Here is a 27,890-nt window from a genome sequence, read left to right as displayed (position 1 = left end):
GGTTCCTGATGATGAGAAGGCTGAAGAAGTTGAGAGAGGCTGGAGGGTGGCACTGAGAGGAGCAGATGTGTGTGATGAGTTTCCTAGCAGTTTATATACGGTGAAAATGGGCTGGGCTCAATCCTGGAAGGTGAGCTTGCAGATTGGGAAGGGTTGGGCTTTACAAATAGTGAGGTCACCCCCAGCACCTAGAAAAGTATGAAATATGGAGATTGCATTTTTGGCTCCCTTCATTCATGGAGAAATTCTCTTGCCTTCCAGCCTTGACTTGATCCTCACACAATAAGTCTGAATGCGATTTCACTGAAGTCATAAGTTAGTCATGTTCTCAAACAAAGGAGACAAGGTACTGATCTGTGTAAATTGTCTTTTCCTCCTGCTTACTCAGACGTTCCTCTGTGTGTCCCCTTCCCACACAGGTTTTCTCCTCCACCAGCACCACCCTTCCCATCAGGGTGGGACTGTCTCTGAGGCTTACAGGCATTTGCTCAATGCCCTGAGCAAGAAGTGGCCTGCAGTGTTTTTTTCTACCACGTTTAAACTTGCCCTTCGGGGGATCCTGGATGTTGTTTCTGTTGGCCTGGCCATGGGTATGGGGGTTAATTTAAGGTTACTTTGGGGTTAAAATATTCCTTCAAAAGGCAAGAAGGACAAAAGAGTTGTGTTTTTAAGAGTACAAGAGCAACAACTATTTTCTATCCTGTCTGATAAGGTGCCTAATTGGTAGTTTTCTGAGAGGACAGGAGACATCAGCCAAGGACACTCTGCCCAGAGATCTGACTTGTGCACAGAGTTTTTCTCCATACCTGTACCTCTCTCCCCAAGGTGTTTTTTCCACTGAGCTGATGATCACATTAACTTTTCTTTACAACTGGAATTCGTAGTCACTGTTTCTTTGCTGTTTTGGAATGTTCACTTAGAGCTTAACTTAAAGAATCTAAAATGAGTATGACAAAAATCATTAAGAAATTGAATGAATTTTGATTCCCACAGATTTTGATATTTCTTAGGACTTAAGAATCACACATCTTAATGTGTGCATACCAAAAGTTCAGGGACATATAGAAGCAGTGAACATAAAAATGCGCCCTTACAAGCCTGATGATGTCACAAGTAAATTTCGAGTGTATATTTTCAATCTCAGAGCTTGACATCTAAAATCCCTACATATCTTTTCAGAAGACAGAAGGCTGTCAAATGCATGTGGTGTAGGTTTAGAGGGGAATGAGGTTTATTTTTTTCACTCCAGACACTAATTACTGAGTGCAAGAAGCATTGAATATAGGCATGTTGTTCTACGAGAACATCTGGTTAAATGAGCAACCAGGAGAGAGAAGACAAAGTCCCACATTGGGATCACCCCAGGAACGCTCCTGGTACTATTTCATAAACAGTTCCATCTCTCCAATGTTTTGGGGGATACGGCACCCAGTAGAGCAGGGTATTCCCTGCCAAAAAAAGGTGCTAACTCAGCGTCTGGCTGGAAAGAGATACCTTCTTAAGACAACGGAAGCAGCTCCCCTCCCTCCACCCAAGTTGCACAATGATTGACCAAGAAATAAGCTGTCACCTTGTTCTGGGAAACTAGTGTTCCTTCTCATGGCACTGTATTCTGATCCCCACTACTGTCTTTGGGCTAGAGGCTTTAAGCTTAGCACAGATGGTGTCAGGAGGGGCAGGAAGGGTTGGCAAGTCTGGTGGGAACAGCATGCATTCGCCCAATGTCTTATGTCCACATCAGTGTCCATGGCTGCTGTCATGGTGGAGTTGGGTAGTTGTAACACAGAGTGTAATATTTACTATTTGACCCTTTCAAGGGAGAAAGTTTGCCAACTCCTGCATAAAAGCATGGGCTCTGGAGACAGTTTTCAGGCTCTCACTTGTCTCTGTGCAAATTACTCATTATTACAGGTGTCAGCTTGGGGTGAAAATAGTATCTACCTCTCAGTGTTATGAGGATTACAGGACATGATTAATGTAAAGGCCTTAACAGTGTCTGCACATAAGTTCTCAATGAAGATGAGCTAATATCATTATTATAATATGAAAATAAGTCTGGTGTATTTAGGCATCCACTAGAAGCTTCAAGAACTGGAACACAGGTGCAGCTTGTGTGTGTGTGTGTGTGTGTGTGTGTGTGTGTGTGTTGAGGGGGTGGGGTGAAAGAAAATGAAAGCAACATTAGTAAGCTCCTAAGAGCCACACTTAGGCAGATGCCTACGCATAGCCTTGCCCAAGTTGCTGGAAGGTAACAGTGGTCAGCAGAGGGAGGACCAGAGTCCTTGCAGGCTGCTCCTCTGGAGTCAGGCTCCCCTGCACCATCTTCTGCTGAGTTCCCATCTGTTCTCCGGACTGTGCACACAAGGACAGGCTGTCATCAACCAGCATAGATGACCAGATCAGTTCCTTCTTCAGTATTGATTTTATCTGTTTCCAGGTTGGGGATGGGCTCATCTCTGAATGAAGTACATAATTTAATTGCAACAGGAACCTCACATTCAACCTTTGAGTCTATTGAAGGATGGTCTAACTTTAACACATTATCTAATCCCAAGTTTGGTGTGCATACCAGACAGCGCCAGCAATATAAAGTATCATGTTCAATTTCCCGACACAAGTATTTCTCCTACTGGTAGATTTATAAGATATTCTGTAACATACATATGATATATAACACATTATACATAAAGATATGCCTTTTCTTTTTGAGATTTCCATCACCATCTGCCAGGGAATGATGCCCTGGGAACCAGTTACAGCGGCCCTGACCACGAGTGAGGTCGGTTGAGAGGGCTTATGTGAGAGGGTGAGGGCTCCTAAGAGAGTGAAGGAGGAATTGGAGAGAAGAGACTTTGTGCCTGACCCATTTCTGATTCCACTCCTTCCTAGTCCCATCACCCTTGAAAGGCTGACTTTGTACTTGATTCATTTGCCCTTAATTTTCTATCTCTCTCTTTGGGTGTAGGAGGTGCTTCGTGTTTCCTAATTCACTTTTAGGCTGTCCCCTGAGCTAAACTCTACTCCTTTCCTCCTCTGGAGTCCAGCCCTCTGCTCTGGCACCCAGGAATGGGTTGTGTTCATAGGTGGTGGGGCCACACTGGATGGTTAGAAAATTGACCTCTCAGATGAAATCTCCCCAGTGGCCCTGAATTATGTTCCTTGGTGGACGCCAGGGGAGTTCTATTTTCCCAGAGGAACAGGGTGGGGAAGGCTGGACCTTCATAATAAGATTAGAGCAAAGAGGGATAATTCAGGCAACTATGTGAGAGAAACCAAAGCAAGGAGTGTGAGTAACTCTAATGACAGCTGGCCTCCTCCTCAGCAGGTTGCCGAGCCTGGCTTCTACTCTTCTGCGAGAGCCTCCTTGCAGCCCAGTGCTGTCTCTGACCTCCAGGGAATGAGGAAGGCATTTGCTCTAGCATGGCAGAAAGCAGGAAGGAACGCTGATACCTGAGCCCATGGAAAATCTGCCTCAAGAAGATTTGCCTTGTCTTTCTGCCTCCCTGGGTGGAGCTGGCTGATGAGAAAGAGAGATGTAGGCTTTTGTCATCACCTGTCAAAAGCTTAAGACTAAATGCCTAATCCTGCAAGCCCCAGCACAGGATGATACTGTTCAGAGGGAATCCCATAGATCTAGTCCTGTCCCTTTGGAACACCCATTAAAAGAGAAACACGCAGCCACATGTTTTTAAGAAACATAGACAGTAACACCAAAGTTGACGTGGTAAGGGCAGCCTTCTATGATATACAAAGTGGTGCAGAAAGTATTGAAGCTTTCAAAACTGCTTAGTAACTAAGCTGTTTATGACCATGTAGTATACACTAAACTGTAGCATTTTCTTCTATTTCTCACATGGTCTGCCCTTTTTTTTTTTCTTTTGCATAGAACACCATGATGGGGTTGCACCTCTGGACATGATTCCTGAGTTGCTTGGCCCACAGCTTCAGGAAGTTTCTGACAACTCCATTCTCAAGCAGAGTGGAGCTCTACTTTAGGCCAATTGTAGGGTCCAGAGGTCTTTGAAAGAACACCTTCCACAGTGCTCAGTGAATGATTAGCTCAGAGCATTGCCCTGCTTCTGGAACCGAGCTCTCAAATCCCCAGACATCATCCATGTGGCATCTAGTGTGGATGAGTCAGATCCTCATATTTGTCCCACCTCCTCCTCCTTGCCTGAGAGAGATGAGGGAAGTATTATAGTGGCCACCAACAACAATATGCAATGAAGGGCCTGGGATGAATTGAAGTGCAATTAATTATTAGCCTATAGGATTGAAGCATGCCATATGCATTGATAAATTGAATATTTATACAATTATAGAAAAAAACTCTGACTTTAATTGATTTTGATACATATTCCTCTAAAACCTAGTTCCTGAGTAATACATTTTTTAAAGTGTTTATTTCCCTTTGACTGACCCTGTACATGCTGATATTGGATAGGTAAGTACACTTGAATGTTTAAGTAAATGGTAAGTGCATAATTGGACTGGGGACTGAAGGATGTATTCAGACAAAGGGGATACCCTTGGCTTTTCTAACCAATGTGGGGAAACTATTTGGAGGTGGAGGGGCAACGTGTATATTGTGACAGAGATATTTAGATGCTCAGAGGCAAGTTCTGTTGGCTGTAGAAAGAAGTGCTTTAGAGGAGAAGTAAGGGTGGGAAGAGAATGGGCTGAACAGCAAGGCTAGCGCAGATCAAACCCAGGATGGGCAGGGCAAAAGGGCATGGATGAGGGCACGGGGGGCCAGGTTCTACTTATGTCTGTATCCAAGGTCCTCAATAAAAATGGGTTAAATATGAAAAAATGCTCAACACCACTAGCCATCAGAGAGATGAAAATTAAAACCACAGCGAGATACTACCTCACACCTATCAGACTGGCTATCATTAATAAATGAACAAACAACAGCCATCGGTGAGGATGTGGAGAAAAGGGAACCTTTTTGCACCGTTGGTAGGAATGCAGACTGGTGCAGTCACTATGGAAAACAGTATGCAGATACCTCAAAAAATTAACAATTTCAACCCAGAGATTCCCTTCTGGGAATATATCCTAAGAATCCTGATATACCAATTCAAAAGATTATATACACCCCTCTCTTCATATCAGTGTTACTTACAAAAGCCAAAATCTATAAATAGCCAGAGGTCCATCAGCAGATGAGTAGATAAAAAACAAAAAACAAAAAACAAAACTGAGGTACATTTATACAATGGACTACTACAAAGCAGTAAAAAAGAAGGAATTTTTACCTTTTATACAGCATGGGTGGGAGTGGAGACTATTATGCTAAGTGAAATAAGCCAGTAGTTGAAAGACAAATACCATATGATTTCACTTCCAAGTGGGATTTAAAGAACAAAATAAACTAACTAGCAAAAGAGAATTAGAGGCATAGAAACATGGAACAGACTTATGGCTGTAGGAGGGGAGAGGGGAGGAAGGGGCTGCTTGAATGAAGGTCTAGGGATTAGATAAAGAACATATATGAAGGACTCATGGACATGGACCACAGTGCGGGGATTGACTGTGGGAATGGGGCAGGGAGGGCTGGGTGGAGGGGGGCAAAGGGGGGAAATTGGGACAACTGTAATAGCATAAACAATTGAAAAAAGAAAAAAAGAACAGGGGTTGAAGAGAGCCAAGCCAGGACTGCAAAGAGGCCAATACAATCTCCATGAAGAATCACCTTTGGACTGGTGTCTTTTTCTCTCTACTATCTCCCTCATATCCCTACCTCCCTTCTTACTCTTGTCTCTGCTTTGACCTTCTGGTTGCTCCCTCCTCACCACTGCAGGTCCACCTCACTATACTGTGTCATTCTTAAAAAGTGTAGTTGGGTAAGAAAAAAAAAGAAAAAAAGAAAGAAATACTCCAACAGTCCTCTAATGAGATACACAAGTACCTGACTTAAATAATTTGAGATCGAATGAGCTGCAGCCTTGTGGGATGATGTCTCACTACATTTGCTCCCTTTATTTCAGAAAAGAAAAAAATCTGGTTAATTGTGTGTGTACTGGGTGATTCCCCAAAATTCAGGATGATTTGGAGTAATTTCTACCCTAACAATTCATCTCAAAATCATTTTATTCTTAGAGTATGATTATCCTAGAGAGGAAACATGCCTCAAACAGTCAGTCTCCTCTGAGATTTCTTGACATTGAATGGCTACTGCCACCTGTTAATCCTTCATAATCTCACTTTTAGCCTAATGTTGGTGTTAGTAACAGACCATTGATACCCTGGCACAAGTCTGTGGAATTAATGTTGCAAAGGAGGCCTCAGGGGGATCTAATAAATTTAACTTGCCTGTATTTTTTTTTCTGGCCTTCCCTCAGCCGCTTCTGGAAAATAGCCTGGAGTTTTCGAATAAGCACAGAATACTCAATAAGGTTAGGAGAGGTTGCCCCCTGTGGCAGAAACTGTTGATTGGCTCATTTCGATTCCATTCTCAATTCACTTTTTTCTTCCCCATCACTACTATAGAAACTTGAAAGGTGAAATATTCTTTCTTTAAAAAAAAAGTTTATTGATCTATAGTGTTCATACAGTGAAATGCACAGATCTTAAGTGCAGAGTTCAGCCCATTTTGACAAATTCATGTGCTTCCGTACTCCATACAATATCAAGATATAGAACATTTTTATTTTCCAGACAATTCTTTAGTGTCCTTTCCCTATTGCTCCAAGCAATCACTGTTTTGATTTTTTTCCACCTTGGAATAATGCATTTGAGAACTTTATATAGGTGGAATCATACAGTATACATTAAATGTGTGTGTGTGTGTGTGTGTGTGTGTGTGTGTGTGTGTATGCGCGCACATGGTTTTTTCACTTGGCGAAATGTTTTTGAGATTCATCCTGATTGTTGTGAATTTTAGCCGTTTATTCTTTTTTATTGCTTAGTAATGTGCCATTGTATAAATATTCCATAGTTTTTTTTACCTATTTTGACTGATGAGTTTCTAAAATAGTTAAAATTTGGTGTTATGTCCCATAAAACAGTTCTGAACATACTTGTGCATCTTTATGTGGACATCTGTTTTCATTTTGCTCAAATAAATACATAGGAATAGAATCGCTGCATGAAGAGTAAGTGTACGGTCAGCCCGGCCAGACACATCTCACAAAACCAGAGCCATAGTAAATTTCATTTCAAACATATTCACACACATTTATTAGTGTTCTCAAATGGTTATACCATTTTTAAAAATTTTAATTTTTAGAGCTGTTTAGGTTCACAGCAAAATTGAGCAGAAAGTACAGAGAACAGAGAGCTCCCATATAGCCTCTCCTCTCTCACACAATAACTTCTCCCACTATCCACATCCCAGAGCAGAGTGTACATTTGTAACAGTTGATGAATCTATGCTGCTGTAAACATTGTATGCAGGGTTTTGTAAGAACATACGTTTTCTGCTTGTTTGGGTAAATATTAAGGAGCACTGGATTGTTGGATTGTACGGTAAGAGTATGTTCAGTTTTGTAAGAAACCACCAAACTGTCTTCAGTGTGGCTGTACCACTTTGCATATCCCACCAGCAATTAATGAGAGTTCTTGCTCTACGTCCTCACCAGCATGTGGCGTCAGTTTTGGATTTTCACCATTCTAACAGGTATGTAGTAGTATCTCACTGTTTTAACCTGCATGTCCTTAATGACATATGATGTAGAACATCTTTTCATGTGATTATTTGCCATCTGCATATCCTCTTTGGTGAAGTGCCTATTTATGTATTTGGCCTATTTTCTAATCGGTTTGTTAGTTTTCTTATTGTTGAGTTTTATTGTTTATATTTCAGGTTACAATCTTTTTAACAGAGCTTTCATTTGTGATTGTTTTCTCCCAGTCTGTAGCTTGACTTCTACTCTTGACAGTGCCTTTTGCGGAGCAGAAGTTTTTCATTTTTATGAAGTCTAACTTGTCAATTGTTTCTTTCATGAATTATGCTTTTGGTGTTGTATCTAAAAAGTCATTGCCAAACCCAAGTCATTTAGATGTTCTCCTGTTTTCTCTAGAAGCATTATAGTTCTGTAGTTTACATTTAGGTCTATGATGCATTTTTCATTAATTTTTTTATGAAGGGCTATGTTTAGATTCATTTTTTGCATGTGGATGTCGAGTTGTTTCAGGACCTTATATTTAAAAGACTCTTTGTTCCATGGTATTGCCTTTGATCTTTTGTCAAGGACCAGTTAACTATATTTGTGTAGGTCTCCTTCTGGGCTCTCTATTCTATTCATTTGACTTATTTGTCTCTTCTTTCACCAATACACACTGTCTTGATACTGAGACTTTATACTGAGTCTTGAGGATGAATAATGTCAGTCCTACAACTTTGTTTTTCTCCTTCAAAATGGTGTTGACTATTCTATGTCTATAGCTTCTCCATATAAAATTTAGTTTGTCAACATCCACAAAATAACTTGATATAATTTTGTTTGGGATTGCATTGAATCTGTAGATTAAGTTGGGAAGAACTGGCATCTTGACAATATTGAGTCTCCCTATGCATGAACATGGAATATGTCTCCATTTATTTAGTTCTTTGATTTTGTTCATCAGAGTTTTGTAGTTTTCCTCATATAGACAATGTACATATTTTTGTTAGATTTATACTTTTTATTTTATTTTGGGGGTTGCTAATGTAAATAGTATTGCGTTTTTAACTTCAAATTCCAATTGTTTGTTGCTGGCATACAGCAAAGGGATTAACTTTTAAATATTAACTTTGTATTCTGCAACTTTGCAGTAATCTCTTATTAGTTCCAGGAATATTCTTTGGTCAATTCTTTTGGATTGTCTACATAAACTATCAAGTAATTTGCAAATAAAGATAGTTTAATTTATTTATTCCCAATCTGTATACCTTTTCTTTTCTTTTTTGTCTTATTGTATTAGCTAAGAATTCCAGTACAATATTAAAAGGAGTGGCAAGAGGAGATATTCTTGCTTTTTTCTTATCTCAGCAGGAAAATTTCTAGTTTCTCACCATTAAGTGTAATGTTAGCTGTATGACTTTTTGGTAGATGTTTTTCATCAAGTTGAGAAATTTCCACTTTAATCCTAGTTTGTGAGAGTTTTTATCATGAAAAGTGCTAGATTTGGCCAAATGCTTTTTCTACACCTGTTGATATGACCATATAACTTTCCTTCAATAGCCTATTGATGTGATGAATTATTTTCATTGATTTTTGTATATTGAATCTGCTTTACATACCTATAATAAATCCCACTTTGTCATGGTGTATAATTATTTCATTACATTGTTATATTCAACGTACTAATATTTTATGGAGGATTTTTGCATCTATGTTCACACATCTATGGTCTATCGTTTTCTTGTAGTGTCTTTGCCTGGTTTTGGTATTAGTGTAATGCTGATCTCATAGAATGAGAAAACATTTCCTCTACTTGTTTTCTGAAAGAAATTGTAGAGAATTGATACATTTTCTTCTTTAAATATTTCATAGAACTTACCAGTGAACCCATCTGGGTCTGTTGTTTTCTGTTTTGGAAGGTTATTAATTATTTATTCAATTTCTTAATAGATATAATCTTACTTAGATTGTGTATTTCCTCTTGTGTGAATTTTGGCAGATTATGTTTTTCAAGGAATTGGTTCTTATCATCCAGGTTATCAAATTTGTGAACAAGTGACAGAAGATGCTCAGATTACCATGGAGATGGCTCTGGTTGGGATTATTTTCCTTTTGTGATAGAATATCCAAAACTATTTTCAGTGTAAATATGTATGCAAATTTTGACCAATAAAAATAGATGCTGAAGGCTCATTCGAATCTTCCCAGATATCACTGTCAGGGTTATATTTTGACTTTTAGACAGAAATGGACTATCTTTTAGGCCACGTTTATAGAAGCTTATTCTAGAATCTGGCTAATCAGACATTCCATACTAGTTTTTATTCTGTATGCAAAAGAATAAAAGCAAGGACAATTTTCACAAGAACAGCAATAACCACTGGCTTATAATATTTTGATAATTTGCGGCCCTCTGCCCTGGGTTATGAATCAAGTTGTGGTCTAGCCTTTTCCCATGGTTGCCCGCAGGTTGGTAAGGGTCTTCTTGCTGAGAAGGTCACTAGGCAGAAGCTTTGGAGCTGGGAGGGACTTTTGAGGATTAGTGACCCCCCCTACTCTTCTACTATATTGCTACCGGGTTTGAGATAATGGGCATAGTGGAAGCAGAGTGTAGGGATGGCCATGCTACGCCAAATCCCAAAAGCTAATAAGGAAACTTCCCACTTTGGTTCTGCCCCTCCTCATGAGGAGCTCCATCAGAGTAGGTTGCAGGCCTCCCTCACTATCCTGAAGTGATGCCAGCTGAGAGTACCCATGCCTATAGAGGCCAATTACCTGCCAGCAGGCTTGATATTAGACATTACTATATCAGTCACCTACAAATAGGGCTACCCAGACAAAATAGAAGATATCCAGTTAAGTTTCACATGAACTATAACAAATTTTAGTATTAAGCATGTCCTAAATATTGCATGGAAAAAATTTATACCAAACAATTGTTTTTCATTTATATTAAATTCAAATTGAACTGTACATCTTGTATTTTTATTTGCTAAACCTGGGTAACTCATCCTGTGAAAGAAGTACATCTGCCCTCATACTGAACTACGGACAAGGGCAATGGTGGTCAGGCTGCTGCTTCGAATCTATGTTGTAAGGGGCAATAAACAAAGGAGAAACTTAATACCCTCTCCTCTAACTATCCCCTCATTAACTAATCCATGGGTTACCTAAAAGTATTTAGTTTAGTTTCCAAATATTAAGGATTTTGAGATATTTTGTTGTTTTTTATTTCAAATTTAATATACCATGGTCAGATTATATAGTCTATATATTTTTAGTCTTTTGAAATTGGCTTAGCATATGGTCTACCTTTGTGAATGTCCCATGTGCACTTAAACAGAATGTGGTTGTGGACAGTGTTTTGTAGTTCTCGGGACATTCTGCATGCAATTTCTTTGAGAGATATATTGTACTGTAAATCTGTTTTCCTTGGTTGCTGTTTTCCTCTCTTCATGTTATTTTATGAGCAGAAGTTCATACTTTTTTTATGGTAAACAATTTTTATGGTGTTTAAGAAATTTTACCTCCTCTCTGGCCATCATGATATAGCCTATTTTCTTCTAAATACATTATTGTTTTACCTTTACATGTAGGGTTGTAATACAGCTGAAACAGATTTTTGAAAATGGTATGAATTAGGAGTCATGACTACAGTTTTTTTCCATATGGAGAGTCAACTGACCTGGCACCATTTGTTGTGCAAAGTTATCCTTTCCCTATTGCAGTTCAAGGGCATCATTGTTGTGAATCTAACATATCTATATGCGGTTTGCTTCTAGATTCTATATATTGTTCCATGGTCCATTTTTCAGTCATTATCTCAATACCACACTTTCTTAATTACTATATCTTTATAAAAAGTCTCAATATCAGAAACTGTAAGAACTTTGTTCTTTGTTTCAGGATTGTTTTGACTGTTTCAGGTCTTTTTATTTCCATTCAAATTCTAGAAGAGGTGTATTAATTTTTATAAAATACCAGCTGATATTTGACTGAAATTGCTTTGAATCCATAGTTCAAATGGGGGGAACTGACATGTTTACAAAATGTTTTCCAATTCTCAAAGATAATACATTTCTATATAACTGTTTTTCTAAGTTTCTTTAGTCATATCAATAAGATTTTGTAGTCTTCTGTATGTAAGTCTTTTATGTCTTTGGCTACATCTAGTTCTAGGTATCAGATATTTTTGATGGTACTGGAAATGGTATCTTAAATTTTATTTTCTAATTGTCTTTGCTAGTAGACATAAATACAATTGATTTTACATTGATTTTCTATTAATCTTCATAAATTCACTTACTAATTCTAATAGTTTGGAAAACTTTTGATTTTGATTTTATACATATATAATTATTTCATATGTGAGTAACTGTAGTTTGCTTGCTTTCTTTCTAATTCTTATGGTGTTTATTTCTTTGTCTTGTCTTATTGCACTGTCTATAATCATCAGTATAGTGCTGAATAATTGTGGTGATTATAGCTATCTTTGCTTTCTTCCTGCGGTCAATAAGAAATTTTTGATTATTCCTTTTTAAGTATAATACATGCTGTGTGGTTTTGAAAGAGAGATGATCATTTGATTTCTTTTCTTTTATTCTGTTAAAGTTATGTATTATATGATTATGTTTTTTTTTTCATGTTAAACCAACATTACTGTAATGATGTTTGACATTTGAGGACTTGCAAACTCTACTTCTCCCTCTTCCTCTCTTACCCACATCTGAGACAACTAAGAAGAAAGCCTGGGTAATCCCTTTTATATGACTGGTGGGAACTTCAAACCCTGTGTGGGAATCCTCAGCCTGGCCCCACCCCAACCACAATAAAAAATCCACTTTAGTCTTCTTTCCATGTTTTTTCAAGCCATATTTGGACCAGCTTGGGGAGCTTGTCTTGCTGTCTTCAGAGAGCTTTATTATGGGAGTAATATACATTTTCATACCATCTTGGCATGGGTGGCATCATCAGTTTCAATAGCTGAACCAAATTTTAAGTGGAGATTCATCCTTTGTAGGGTAGTCATGATCATTGGTGCTGTGAGCAGGATGTCTAGATGATGATTGCTCCACTGGGGTCTCTCTTTTCTTGACTTGGCTTACAGTCTCTCTCTCTGCCATCTGCTTGTGAGCATGCATTTTGTGCTGTGGCTTTCAGGCTAATGGGTTCTTTGAGCTGTGTTGCTGCTTGATATCAACCTTGGACCTTGAGCTGTTTGGCTTTGTGCCACATTTACTGAATTCTACCAAGGTCTCTGTTACAGACTTAACTGACCTATATCAGAATTTTCAATAGTCATTTAGAGTCAGGGGTATGGATTGGGGCCCTCCTCAAAGTGGCATTGCATCATGTATCTCAACCCTAACAAATCCATGTGTCTTATATTGAATTGTTTCTCAGTTCTTCTGTAAGTAATTACTGACACCAAGCTCAAGGGAATAATTCTTACCTTATGAACACTGGTGTGTTTCTGAAGCAGGCGTAGATAACCTGTGCAAATATATGCTCCTATCAGGTGATCACTCGTGTGGACGATGATCAGTTACTATGTGGCACGCTGAGGCCACACTCTTAAAAGCAGATGGTTTACTAGGACCCTACAAAATGTCTTTGCTGTTGCCACCACCTATGCCTCTGTTGGAAAAAATAAACTTATTTTTCCCAATCTGCTACATATGTAAAATATGTAAAAATACATATGGCACCTTTGTAGCATAACTAAGGGGTTTATTCAACTATTTTCATGGGGGAGGCCCCAATCTCTGATGATACTGATTTAATGTTTTCTGAAAAAAACAATTGATAGATGTGAGCATGGTAGAGAGAATCCCTCTCTCCCTCAAGTATATCCAGGAACTATAGAAAAGAAAAAGGGGGAGGAAGGAAGAGAGGAAGGAAAGAAGGAAGGGTGAAAAGAAGAAAGAGACAGAGAAGAAAGAAATGGGGGAGGAAACAAAAAACTAAAACATAATTTCACGTAATTGGAAATCCAAAATTTATTATTAAAAAGATTTTTTAAAAAAAGAGATATGGATTGGCTTTGTGCCTCTATCACACAGGTTCTGACTTAACTTTAACACCTGATGAAATATACCAAATGACAAATCTTCATGGCTTTAATCCATAGTGGAGCTCAAATTATCCTTATGCCTAAGGGTCTCACTAAATTTAAACAAGTCATCCTGTAATTTGGGGCAAGTTACAGAACACAAAACAGAAAACAAACAAATATTCCTCACTTTGTCAGAACTATTGATTTACCTAGATCTCATATGATCATACCATCAGTTACCCCGTTAGATACCTTGCAGTGGCCACGAACACTGTGACCCAATAAGAAATAAATTAAAATGAAGTTACGTCTTTGGCACTTACAAATGGGCTTGACAAAATGGGACTCCACGGACCTTACCCCAGTTAAAATAGTTAAAATTCCCAGTGTAAATTAAAACAGAACCTTCAAAGAGCGAAAAGTATTATAGGGGATATACTGAGAGAAGGAGTGATAGGCCCACTGTTTCTCCATTCAGCAACTCAATATGACCTGTTTTTAAGTTTAGAAAGAATAAAGGTGACTCTCAGTGGACTACCACAACCAGTGCCATGGGCATACCCGTGAAGGTCCCCTGCCCAATATAATTGAAATTGCTGACTCTATCCAATCAGCAACTGGTAAATACTTTGCTTTAATGAATTTAGTTAATAACACTTTGTTTGGTGTCCATTTCAACAAACTGCCAGTCACAGTTCGCCTTTATCTTTGAAGGGGCACAATAAATCTTTACCCAGACCTCCCTGGAGTACCTCAACAATGTTGCTATTGCAGAGCCTTTGCAGGCAAGATCTTAAATGCATAGATAGGACTTTCCCTAGGATGATATTGCAATTGAGGAATCCTCCACCGAAGAAATTCACTAGACACACTCACTCAGGGTAGACAAATGCTCACACAGGAGCTCACAAAAAGAGGAGGGGCCATTGTCCCACACATAGCACAAGTTCCAGTTGCCTCAGTTAAAGCCCTGAAATTATCTGGTAATCTGAGGACCACTTCTTCCCTGACATTGTTAAGAAACAGCTATTGACCCTTTCAGTACCCACAATATTAGGACAGGCCCAACATCTTGTAGGCTCTTTTGGGTTCTGAAGACAAGATATTCCTTATATAAATTTTAGTTAAGACTTAGGCTGTTACTTGCAAATTGGCCAACCTTGAATGGGGATGCCTCTCCCCCCCAACCAAAAGGCTCTACAATCTGTCTAAACTGCCATACCATGGACACTCCCATTGATGACCCCCAGAGAGGCCTTCATTCTAGAGTCTTTAGCAACCTTCTTTTGTGACTCCTGGAGTCTCTGGACCACTCAGGATGACACCCCTTCCTTCAAGGTTATTCCATCCTCCTTGCGAATCATCAAAGGAACCAATCACATCTGGACAGATTGAGCCTCAGGAGGTCTCTAGGCTGGTTGTAGACCTTAAATAAACAATTCTGTACAGCAGCTTATATTATAAAAGCATTTTATTGAACACACTCTGGAGGTAGTCAGAACCACAACAAAATTGGGGATTAGGGTGGGGACTCTGTTTTGATTGTTTTAGATATTGAAAAACTTTGGACTTTTCTCTCATCAAGGACCATACTTAAAGGCTGATTTGAAACAGAACATAGGATCACAGCATAGGAGACTAGAGACTGGGTAACGGGCCTTTTCCGGAACCGAAGACTGTGGTTCTGCAATAGGCGTGGTCTAGACTACACTCCAGTAAAAGAGAAAACTTAGCTTGGCACCCACCTAGAAGAGGCAGTCACCGGGGGCCGGTTGCTGCCCTTGGAAAGCAGACTTGCAGCAGGCTCTTAACTCTTGAAGCTCTTCCGGGAGGAAGAGGTGGTGGAGACAAATTTGACGCTGGAGCTGCTGCCCCCGCCGCTGCTACCAAAGCCCACCCCCATGCCTCGGCCACTGCTTGAACTGAAGCCAGAACCTCCTGCACTGAGCAAACTGCCTGTGCCGCCGCCCCCACTGCTACTGGAGTAGTAGCTGCCACCTCCGCCAAGACCACCGCCGAGACCACCGCCGAGACCACCGCCGAGACCACCGCCGAAACCTCCGCCGAGACCTCCGCCGAGACCTCCGCCAAGGCCACTGCCAAAGCCGCCGCCGCCGCCGCCGCCACTTCCGTAGCCAGAGGAGACGCTGCTCGTGACAACAGCTGCAGAGAAAAGAGGGATATTGGTGAGATCAGTCTGTCTGATTGATCCTACTCATCCAATTAATTTGATCCTGCTAGTGTTAAGGTCCCTAACAGAAAGTTGGTGAATATAGTGGGCAAGGAATGGTGCTAAATTGGGTGGGGTGGGGGGAAGGTGCAGGGGAGTAGGGTACAAGATGTGTAAGATACAGAGTTACCCTTTAGGAGATAAGACATGAGCCACATTGCTTCATGTCTCAATCCGTGTCCTTTCCCCTCCACTGAGTATACTAAATAACCATATATTGGGATGGGAATGTCCAGAATGTAGAAACAGCAGGATTCCGAGTTGACACTAAATACCACATATTATCACTGTTAATGTCTCTTTAAAGTTACTTACAGATGTTGACTGGTCCAACTCCTTCTCCACTCAGTCTGAAAGGGGAACAATTGAAATAAGAGTTAAAAACTCCCCCAAAGAAAATACCTAGAGTCATGTTTAAGGCTTGATCTATGAAGCAAGGAGCTTGCGCGCGCGTGCGCGCACACACACACACACACACACACACACACACACACACTAAAAAATAACCTGCTTAAATTAGAGAAAGAGATAGCTCTCTGGAGGGGCTTTGCAAAGAAGAGAAAATGACCTAGAAACAGCTTATCAAAGGGAGATTATCACTCACATTCTCCTCCACCCATTATATGGAAAGCATGAGTAAGAGACCGGGAACTTTGAATATGTATGAAGGAGTTTTTGCCTTGCAGGAGCTTACATTCTGTGAGAGGACTTGGCATGGACAGAAATACTTCTAATAGAAAGTAGGCAGTGCTCCATAGAAGATTGAAGAAAACAGAGTAGTTTCAGAACCCAGAGTCAGGTGAATTTAACTCAGCTGAAGGAATCATTAAAGGTTTCACGAAGGAAGAGCAACTTGAAGAATGGAGAAGACATGTGTTGAGTTGCTTAGTTGTTTGAAGGAGAGACAGCATCTGAAAATACTAGTGGTGGCAACGAGGTTAGAAAAGGGAGTTGGGACCATATTGCGCAGGTCAGCTATGTGCCCAAGGGTCAGATTGACTCCAGATTAATGATAGATAATTATCATGCACAATCAGTGGTCACTTGTGCATGTGTTTTACACCTTGTAGTGGAGAAGAAGCTCTACGTATCAAATGTGAGGCCATCCTGGGCTTGCAATATCAGCCCTATGTTGCCCACCTGCACTCCTCGCCCTCCAGCAGCTTCCTGTAGGTGGCAATCTCCACATCCAGAGCCAGCTTGGTGTTCATGAGCTCCTGGTACTCGCGCAGCAGCCGGGCCATGTCCTGTTTCGCCTTCTGCAGGGCCTCCTCCAACTCAGCCAACTTGTTCCTGGCATCCTTAAGGGCCATCTCCCCACGCTGCTCAGCATCAGCGATGGCGTTCTGCAGGTTGGCACACTACAGAGGGAAAGGAAGAAAAGTCAGGATAGTTTAGTAGTGAGCAGGGCCTGCAGTATCTCTTTCTGAGTTTCCAGAGAAAAGCCAGAACATTTGTCCTGGTCACTATGGATTGGGGGAATATTGAAATGCTGGTACTTGTTCCAGCTCTTTGTGTGTGCGCGCATGTTTAGAAGAAGTGAAACAAACAAAATATATCTCCCTTTTAGAGTTCAGCTCCCACCCCCACCTTCTTTCGACTTCTCCTTACCTGCTTCTTGACATTGTCGATCTCCGCTCTCAGCCTCTGGATCATCCGGTTCATCTCAGAGATCTCATGCTTGGTGTTGCGAAGATCATCACCGTGCCGGCCAGCTGACTGCTGCAGCTCCTCGTACTGGGGCCAGCAGGAAAGAGGAAAGGTTCCATTTATATGCTGATGGAAACACTTTCCCAGCATTCCCAGGCAGGAGGTACCAAGAGGTGGCAAGTGGTACAGTTATCTGAGGCCTGGGGCTGGTTTTGACTTTATCAAGGTGGACCTGATCTTAGATAATTTTCTCTTTAGTGCCTTTGCTCTCCTGGAGACTCTGGTGTGATATTCAGGGTGAGATTCTTCTTAAGGTACTTAAATTTTTTTGTGGTAAAGGCACACATGAATGTTCTCATAACTCAACCCAAGAAGCTTCCATGGGTTTCACTAGATCCGTCCTTAGCATTTTGTTATGGTTTGGAATCCTAAACATGTGTCTGATCCCCTGGCTCAGAACACATTCACCACGGTACCCACCTTAGTCTGGTACCAGGACTCAGCTTCCGTCCTGCTGCGGTTGGCGATGTCCTCATACTGGGCCTTGACTTCGGCGATGATGCTGTCTAGGTCCAGGTTGCGGTTGTTGTCCATGGAGAGGACCACAGATGTGTCTGAGATGTGTGTGTGCATCTGGGCCAGCTCCTACAGGGAAACTGGAAGTCAGTCATCTAATTCTGTGCTATCTTATGTCAGGTCCACTCCAATATTCCACTCATTGTGGTATGTCAACTTGAGAAAAAATAATAGCCACCTACATCAAATGATTAATTATTAATGAAAACTATTATTAAATTAATTTTAAAAGCTTTAATAAGTCTGAACCTTCACAAAATCCCTATCATGTAATTTCTCAGATGTGAATCTTTTGGGATCATAACTCATTTCAAAAGAATCTAGTTGACTGGTCTGTCATGCCGGGATGAAACAGAGAGGGGAGTTTAAGTACCACAGCTGGGTGGTACACTTGTGCCTTGAATAACTTATTCTAAACCTCACTCGGCAAAATGTCGAAGAAATCTTCTGCTTTAAGTCTGACTTTGTTTTTTTAAGGATTGGCCTTATAAGTAATAAAGTATAAGTAGGACTAAAGGGATAGGAAAGACAAAGATGTGTCCACAGCTTAGGAGCCAGTGGAAGTCACTTAATTCTGGATACCCTAATCCCTGTTGGTGTCCCAGTGACCATCTCTCTGGGACCTGGATAGGGGGCATTCCTTACCGCCTCGAAGAACATCTTCAAGAAGTTGATCTCATCCATCAGTGCATCGACCTTTGCCTCTAACTCCACTTTGCTCATGTAGGCGGCGTCCACATCCTAGAGAAACAGGGATGGTTGGCTCTGTATCCAATTTCCACCCTGACTTAAATGAATGACACTTCAAGAGACCATAGCCACAGGCAACAGGTTCTCTTCTACCCACACACCTTTTTAAGCATCACAAACTCATTCTCAGCTGTGGTACGCTTGTTGATTTCATCTTCGTACCTGGGGTAAAAAGCATGGAAAGTGCATATTAGAAGATGAAGAAACAGGTGAGGCCTGGGGTATTTATCGCATAAAGTCAACTGTGAACCTACTTTCCCACTGGGAGGGGGCTTCTCTTCTCACTTTTTGAAAGCAGACAGGGAGGGGGCACTGGTAGTATGACCCCCTGGGCAAGGTCCTCACTCATTAGGATACTGTGTTCTCCTTAACTGCCCACCAGATAATCATTCTCCTATTGCTGTAATTCAGCTGCTTGAAGAATAGTCCTATAGAAAACCTGTGCTATTTCTTCCCAACTCCACATCTAGTCTACTTCTCTAATGCTTTTTTTTTTTTTTAGCTTTCATAGCCCTTAAAAAAAAAGAAAAAGAAAAAGAAAAACTAGCAACCCAGTTGCTGCTTCATAAGGACTAAAGGAACTATTTGAGCCACCTAGCTGAGTATGTCATCAGTTCCCGCGTCGGAGGGAATCCATCAAAAAGCCGATGCTGTGTACTCAGTGTATTGGGGAGGAAAGTCCCAAAGAGCAGGGATTACACTGCTCAACTATTTCCCCAACTGGTACCACAGACATCAAGCTTGTTGCTCTGGCTGGTGGCTAAGGGCCTTGCATAGGGGCTAAATTTGGAGCTGGAATTTTCAAAACATAAACCTGGATTTTATTTTAGTATTTCAGGTGTCCATGGAAGGCCCTGAAGTGTCTTCCCATGTGTCTATGTGTCTAGTCCATGGGGGAGGGCATAAGCAGTGGTCTGGTTAGAAAGTACATCTGGTGCCAAGAACATCACCAGCCCCTGTCTTCACTCCACCGCAACTCACTTGTTCTTGAAGTCCTCCACCAGGTCCTGCATGTTCCGCAGCTCCGAGTCCAGGCGGCCTCTCTCCCCCAGGACACCATCCAGCTGTCTCCTGAGGTTGTTGATGTACTGCTCGAACAGAGGCTCCAGGTTCTGCCTTACGGTCTTGGTGCCCTGCTCTTGGAGCAGCGTCCACTTGGTGTCCAGGACCTTGTTCTGCTGTTCCAGGAAGCGCACCTGGAAGGGACAGAGTTTAAAGATAAAGAAACCTAGATTTCATGTTTCAGTGATCATCACCAGTTGTTCTTCCTTCTCATGCTCTCCTCCTAAATCTTTCCCATGTGCAAGTGCCTGGCCCTGGACCCTGGGAGGGAAGGTATAGAGTGAAGCACCTAAGCACTCTTTTCTGGGGACACAGGGCACTTGTCCAGGGCACAGATAGCACTGGGCACAGCTGGGTGGAGTGTGGCCCAGGGTAGTGGTGGCTATGAAGCCACTCAGGCTCCTGCCCAATGAACTCATCTACCTGTGCAATCAGTCCCATTACATGAAGCACAGAATTCATCTCTTTGCCCAATAGTAATCAAGGAGCCCTTATAGGGTAACCTCTGAATGGAGAGAACTAAGACCCTGTCCTCCAAGCTGCCATTCTAATTAGGAAAACAGCTACAAATCTGGGACAGAAACAAATAGAAAAACATTAACTGCAGACTATGAAGTATGCACACAGAGTCGGGAAATGTTCCTCTTCATACTTTCTTTGCTATTTGTTCCACTCTCACAGTGGTTTTTCACAAAGGATCATGACTCACCTTGTCAATGAAGGAGGCAAACTTGTTGTTGAGAGTCTTGATCTGCTCCCGCTCCTCAGTCCGCACTCGCTGGATGGCGGGGTCGATTTGCAGGTTGAGGGGAGTCAGGAGACTCTGGTTGATGGTGACTTCTTGGATGCCTCCAGGTGGACAGACAGGGAAGCCAGGGCCACCAAAGCCACCTCCAAAGCCAGCGCCTCCACCCCCTAGCCCAAAGCCAGCACCTCCACCGAGTCCAAAGCCACCACCAGCTCCACCGCCTAAACCAAATCCACTCCCACCTGCACCTCCAAAGCCATAGCCACCTCCAGCACCTGCACCAAATCTGTTTCTAAAGCCACCACCACCAGTGCTGATGGAGATCCTCTTGGAGCCCCCCAGGTTGTAGAGGCTCCGGCTGCCATAGCCGCCTGCTCCACCAGCACCCCCAAGGCTGATCCTGCCAAAGCCGCCACCACCACCCCCAGATCGGGACACAGAGGTGAAACTGGTGCGAGAGACAGATGGGGTGATGGCAGAGGCGGCGCTGAAGCTACGGCTGCCCCCACTCCGGAAGGACACACTCGACTGGCGAGACATGATGGCTTGTTCCTGGTGGAGCAAGATGATAGGGAGGTGCTGGAAAGAACAGAGCTCAGCAGAATGCAGAAGGTGGCTCTGTTACCCGGGACCTGCACTCCCCTCTTTTATCCTCTAGAACAAGGCTGGGCGGGATAGTTGTGGAGCTGTGAAATGATTAAGTGGGCTGGGCACGCCTGGGGGGCAGCTGTGAGCTCACCGTCACACCTGCACAGTGGTGTGGGGAGCAAACGCTTTCTTCCTGGCAGGCTCTGATCAGTTAGGAATAACCTTGCCTTGCAGCACTGATGCTTTGGCAGCAATTCGTACTTTGCCGTGGGGGCCCAGGGTGGTGAGCAGCCCAAGAACGATGCCAGGAAGCGAGGGGGCATTTGGCCAATGTCCCGAGGGATCCTTACAGGACTGGGGATGTTATCAACCATCCCAGCATAGTGTACACTGTCCCTGAGTGGAGGACAAAGTGACTCCCTGCTGGCAGTGATCGGCCCTTTTCACTCTTCTAGACAGGCGGTTGCTGCAAGGATTTTGAGTACTTGGAAAGCAGCTATGGCTTGATATCTGAGCTATGCACCAGAGAGGAAAATAGACCAATTCTTTACTGCAGAATTTCCTTTCTTGGGGTGGGGGGCACACCTCTCTCCTAGCCCAGGGGAAGATTCTTCTGCAAGGGTAAGGCCAGAAAGGCTCTCTAAGTCCCAAGCTGCCAGAAATAGAGAAAATGGGCACACTCACTCCCTGGTCTATACCACTCTGCTCTCTGCAGAGGCAGACCTATCACTCAACGGCTCCTCCTACTTCAGCACTTTCCGTGGTGTTTTCCCTTGCACTTTGGCCTTGGCGGGGCCCTGCAGGGCTGAGCAAACCCTGGGGTCCCTGCAGTCCCTCACAAAAGTCCTGAGACTCAGCCTGACAGTCCCGTCCCTCTTCAGGGGGAGCTGCTCTGCCCATCCCCCAGCCCCCAGGTGTGTTCCAGCAAGCCCTTGGTTACTCCACTAGACAAGAAATGAGTCATCGCGTATCTGTTGATACAGGCTGAGGGCTGCCACAAACACATACCTGCAGGAGCTTCTAATCTCATCAGGAACGTGTTGAGAATCCACCGGCCTGTTATAACGGAGAACCTTCTGCTGCAAGCAGCGGGAACTGCTGTGCTTTCTCTGGGCTCCGGCCCAAAGTCTCCTTCAGGGCCAGGGGAATGGAAAACCGAATTCTAAGTCTACGGATTGTCCTGCCAGTGAGACTAGACAGAGCAGGGTAGGGGGACTGGGGAGCTGGCATAACAATCTGTCCCAGTTGTTTTAGGGAGGCCCCTTGTAAGATCCTCTGCAAAGCTTGTTTGGGTGGCCTGTGATACCAAGTGGCAGAGAGGGCGGTCTGGTCAGGCTTTGGCAAATGTCTGCTGTAAAGCACACCCCCTCTTTTTGGCTGCAGACTTGAGTGGAGCCACCTCTTTACCTCCCCCAAACAGGAGCAGGGCTCTCAGGCAGTGCTTGGGCCATCCAGAGCTGTGGCTGGGGCTGGAGGGAAGGAATGGCTTCAAAGCCTTGGGGCTGAGGAGCTACATTCTCAACAGTAAAGCTCTGGGATCTCTAGTCAGGGCCTGTCCTTGGCCTCAAGGAAGCCACGGCTGTGGGAAAATGACTTGAAGCTGCCGGGGATGCGACTGCTCACCAGAGGCTGTGATGAGAAAGCAGTGGACGGGTAAATCCAGACTGACAGACCGATAGTCAGAGCTGGCCTTACAGCTTTTGGGCAATAGGGTTTGGGTTGCTTCCTTGCCTGGAAAATTTCTGAGACTGGCAGAGATGAATTTTACTGAGTTCACCAATGTTATACTTTGTTGCCTCTCAGGAAACAGACGTGAGTGTCTTGGGGGCCCTGAGACATACTGGGGGCTCCTGAGCCTTTGTTAGAACATATCCAAGCTTGGGGCTGGTATCTGGGGACTCCTGGCATGAGTTCTCCCTCTCCACTGGAAGACTGCCATCAGGGTAGGTCCCCTCGCACCCAGCCCCGGGGTATAGTCCCCATTCCCCTCGGGGAAGCGCCACCCTCCTTGAGATACTGGGACATTGTTTTCTCTCCATTCCCGCTGTGTTGTGGAAGGAGAAGGACTTGGTGGGACAGGAATGCATTCTGGCTAGCCTGAGAATTGGTAGCGTGTGCCAAGCTCGCATTCAGATGCCAGGGACCAGTGGGGTGGGGGTGGCAAGTAACTGTGGCAGGGAGTGTTTGGGTGCCTGGCTGTGGGGAGCACCCCTCTGTCCAGCTTTGTAGGAACCCTCCCCGGAGCAGGCAGGGCAGCCCCTCTTACAACGCCAGACCTGGACAGCTATAAACGCTGGAGGTGCCCCCCGGGGAGCCAGGCACCAACACACTGTAGTGTGGGAGAGTCCCACCCCAGCCTGGAATGTCACTGTGGCAGGAAGAAAGGGGATTACACAGAGCTCACCGAGCTTTTCTGCCGAGTACCCACGGAGGGAATTACCAAGACTTGGCAGGACATGTTACTTACCTTCATCAGGCATTGTTTTTCCCATCCACAAAAATGAGTGCGAGGTTAAGTAAGCCATAGTGGCCGGCCCTGCTGGTCTCCCTGGCAGACGGGGGACAGGGAGGCCTGCCCTGGCCTCCCTCTCAGAGGTGTGCAGGGATGGAGAACAGGGGAAGTGTTTCTAAACAGGACGCACCTCCCAGACCAGGCAGGGAGCAAATGGGTCCAGGTGCCCACGGGACAAGGATTAGGCAAATCCTGCAGTAAAGCCCAGTGGGCTCCCTCCCAGGAGCTCCCACCACAATCTGCATGCCTTTAATAGAAGACCTATAGAATAGAATACATTCAGTAACACACCTATTTAACTGAAGATGGTTTTGCACGTGTTTCTAGGTCTCATAGGACAGTACACTTCCCAAGGTTAGGGAGCATATCCGGTTCACCCTCACATTGCCACACATGCAGCCCAGCAGTGCACACTGGAGCTGCTCAGCAAACACTTTTTGAATTAAACTGATAGACAAAAGGTCACCTCCCTCTACTCCTTCCCTAGATCTTTGTGTGAGGCACACCCCCCACCCCATGCTCATTTCCAATCTTGTCCCCCTCCTTCTGTCCTTGAATCTGTGTCCAGAGGGCAAGTCTCTTGTCCCATTCAGCCTAGGCACCCTCTGAGAACAAAGTTCATGACTCTTTATTCCTTGGACTTCCCCCCATTCCTCTCCCCAACCCCTGACCCTGAGCGCACTCTGCACCCGAGCCCACTCGTAGCCCACATGTCCTGTCTGAGCCACCAAGTCCCCCTCCAGGAGAGAAAAAAAGCTGCAGCGTCCTCATCTTTGCAGACCTTTTATCTCATGCGTGTTCAGCACAAAAAGTGGGAACAATAGCTCAGGCATGAGTCACCCCTTCCCTGGGCGATGGTTGGCTGTCCCACGTTCCAGTGTTGAGCCAGGTTCGACAGGACGGGGAAGGGCAGGTGGAGCAGCACGAGCCTCAGCAACTCTTCACAAAGCCCTCGCCTCAGGGAGGAGTTGGGGGAAGAATTCTTCTGCCTCCACCAAACCCAGAGGACATTCTGTCCGCACGCAGCTCCAGGTCCCAGCTTTGGTCTCAGCAGCATTTTCGAGGTGGCAATGACATAGAGAAAACTAGCCCTCTGTGGACTGGGGAGCTAGATAACCCAGGCCTCTCTCATGCACCGTGTCTGGCCAGGGCTGCCTTGTGATGCTAGGAACCCTGCCAGCCTCTCTAGGGCTTTGTGACCCATGCGTGAAAATATACCTGGATAAAAACATAAATATCCACAGTAAAGCAACCTCTCTGCCTTGGCTCAGGGGGGCTTTGAACGTGGCACCCTCCTGCCATTATCTGGGTCCTGGTAGTAAGTGGGTCCCTGGGTTGAGTTTTGCTGTGCAAGACTTTCACACAGATTGTGGGTCCCAGCACAGTTACCAAGGGTCCCGGGCTCACTCTGGCCATATCTTGGTCCTTGAATTGTGGGGACCCTGGATTCGTAGAGCAGCCTCTCACTGTAATTTCCCACCCTGGTGCTGAGAGAGAAGCAGTTTGCACAGGCAGAAGGAAAGGGGCCTGGGCTCGTTGGAGGAAGACACGCGAGCTGGAATTTTCACTTGGAGCTGGCTGGGGTTGGGCAGGAAGGGTGGGGTAATCATGCAGGGGGCTGTGGGGAGCAGCCTTGGCCCCCACCCCTCAGATTTAGCAGGCGATTGGCACTTGTGGGGCGAGACTGCAGAACAGAACTCTCAGCCTCCCTCCAGCATGTCCCTGCAAGTCTAGGGAATGTTCTCTTCTCATTTGAAGGTGTTTTGCCAATGGCATACCAAAGTCTTTGAAAATCCCCCTTGGTTGATTGAAACTACGGGCTGGAAATCAGGTACTTTAGTCAGAGAGACTGAAAAAAGGATACACAGCAAAAACTTCTGCTCTTGGCTTTCTCATCAAGAGTAGTTTGATTTATTAATTTTTTAAATTTAATCTTTATTGTATTTTTTTCCATTACCATTTAGTCCCCTTACACCCTCTCCCCCCAGCAATCACCACACTGTTGTCTGTGTCCATGAGTCCTTTTTTCTTTTTGCTCAATCCCTCCACCCCTAACCTCCCGCCCTCCACCTGAGTCTGTCTCTCTTTTGCATGTTAGTTCTGTTTGTGCATTAGATTACACACATGAGTGGAATCCTATGTTATTTGTCTTTTTGACTGGCTTATTTCATTTAGCATGATGTTCTCCAGGTCCATCCATACTGTTGCAAAGGGTAAAATTTTCTTCTTTTTTACGGTTGAGTAGAATTCTTGTGTGTTAATGTCCCACAGTTGTTTTATCCACTCATCTATTGATGGGCACTTGGGCTGCTTTGGTATCTGGAAGATTGTAGGTTTGTTTTGTTTTGTTTTGTTATATTTTGTTTTGTTTTAAATAAACCCTTATATAGGACTTACCACATGCCATGTTCTGTCCTACAGACTCTGCATCTATAAAATCTAAAATGGTGAACAAGCAAAGGGTTTTTACCATTTTCTTGGCATTTGCTTTTTCTCTTACATATGGGTATGAGTGTGCCTGGTGCTCTTCAAATTTTCAGCCTTTCCCTACAATGAAGACACAAGGACATGATTCATTTATACTAAGCTTCTATCCTTAAAGTGTCAGAGGCAGGCAAGGGAGCATGTTTGCATTCTTAGCCTTCTCCTGTTCCTTTCCTCTTTGCCCCTTTCTACCAGCCCCAGGAGCCACATTAGGGATGGGAAGATGGAGGCAGAGACTAGCGCTCCCCTCTTGAAGTCTCTGCTTAGTGTACCATGTCCTCATCCTGAGTAGGTTGGGCAAGATGCAGGGGATGGAGTCTGGTTTTCATCTGACTTTCTTTCCACTTTAGGCGAGCTCCATCTACATGGGATGAGGCAGTGTAAGCAGTGATGAGGCGATGGGGAAGGAAAGAGGCAACTGAGCGGAAGTGGGAAATGTTCCTACTCCCAGGACCAGCCTCAGGACACCTGGAGGCAAACAAACAACTTCCTAGGCTCAGCTACACCTTCCTCTCCACATCCCATAGACACATAGACTGCTCACTGGCCTTGCTCACTGTCCACTGGGACCAACGGTCACTGTCGATGGCTTGTAAAAATGGGTTCTCTTTTTCCAAGAGGGACACAACATCAAAGGCAACTGAGATCAGAGAGATGTGTTTTTAGCAATTGGGAGTGCCATGCACCGAGCTGCCACAGACGGGGCACAGTGGTGAATGGGACAGGCCCACGGAGGGTGATGAAATGTCTGAGGACAGGGCTGAATTTCCTTCTTGGCCAACTTTCCAGTCCCAGGGCAATAACCCACACCATTTGCCTGGTGACAGGGGTGGACATGCAAAATCTTGTTCTGGCCTGGATTTAGGAAGAAAACTGCCCAAAGCCATCCAAGGCAAGCCTTGATCTCTTCCCCATGGGAATCTTCTGACTTTGATTCCTCCCCACCTCCTCCAAGCCATGTCCAGATATCCCTCAGTGATTCATTCATTAGGAGGAGGCTGAGGTCAGAGACATTAAGACCTAATCTCCAACCCCTCAGCAAGGCAGGTGTAGAGCCAGAACTAGGTCTGGTCCTCTTCTGCACACCATCCATTGCTCTGCAGTGCCTTGCTTGGGCTATTTTTTAGCAAGAACCATTCACGTCCCACTCCAAGGCTGTGTGTCTCTGTCACCTTCAGAGAATGATTTCCCGAGGTCTGTGTGTATCAGGCGGCTGACCAGTGGCTCTCATGGGTGATGTGGTTTCACTGCTTCCCCTCTCCCTGCCCAAAGCCCTGAGAATTTTGGCATCAACCCAGACCTTTCCAGGGTGGAAACTAGCCTCTGAGCCAAAGTCAGCACCAAGGCCTTTTCCCCGAAGGCGCTTGTCTGTGCCAGGTCACCAGGTCCCACCAAGCTGTGGGTGCTGACACAATTGGGGAGAGGAATGGGGTGATAGAAACCCCTTTCTGCCATGCTGCTCTCCCACCCCCTACTTCCACCAACTGATAAAAAGAGTGATAACTGACATATGACCCCATTGGCCTGTTTCTGGAACCCCACTGTCAAATCCATATTCTCTGAAACAGTTTTCAGAACCATCCCTCATTCTACTTGCCAGACCTGGGCTTTCATGGCTGGTTAGC

The 27,890-nt window shown here is 44.1% G+C and overlaps 1 protein-coding gene across 8 annotated transcripts; it reads right to left on the bottom strand.

Moving 5' to 3' along the window:
- Positions 1–15,472: 15,472 nt before the first annotated feature.
- On the bottom strand, positions 15,473–21,221 carry KRT5 (keratin 5). Of its 8 annotated transcripts, XM_054590776.1 has the most exons (11): positions 20,888–21,221; positions 20,643–20,824; positions 19,853–20,067; positions 18,973–19,033; positions 18,767–18,862; positions 18,026–18,190; positions 17,507–17,632; positions 17,036–17,256; positions 16,211–16,245; positions 15,691–15,828; positions 15,473–15,600 (listed from the first exon to the last, which is right to left on the bottom strand). In XM_054590776.1, the coding sequence occupies exons 1-11, from the start codon at positions 21,219–21,221 to the stop codon at positions 15,473–15,475; spliced, it is 1,701 nt and encodes a 566-aa protein (XP_054446751.1). The 8 variants fall into 8 exon arrangements, with proteins under 8 accessions (XP_054446751.1, XP_054446745.1, XP_054446746.1 ...); XM_054590770.1 differs by having other exon boundaries at positions 15,473–15,621; positions 15,664–15,828; positions 20,643–21,221; XM_054590771.1 differs by having other exon boundaries at positions 15,473–15,603; positions 15,664–15,828; positions 20,643–21,221.
- Positions 21,222–27,890: the final 6,669 nt, after the last annotated feature.

This window comes from Pteronotus mesoamericanus, unplaced genomic scaffold (assembly GCF_021234165.1).
Source record: "Pteronotus mesoamericanus isolate MK-2021 breed Mesoamerican mustached bat unplaced genomic scaffold, CSHL_Meso_final scaffold_21, whole genome shotgun sequence".
Lineage (NCBI taxonomy): Eukaryota > Metazoa > Chordata > Mammalia > Chiroptera > Mormoopidae > Pteronotus > Pteronotus mesoamericanus.
This window is presented reverse-complemented; position numbering and strand designations above follow the sequence as displayed.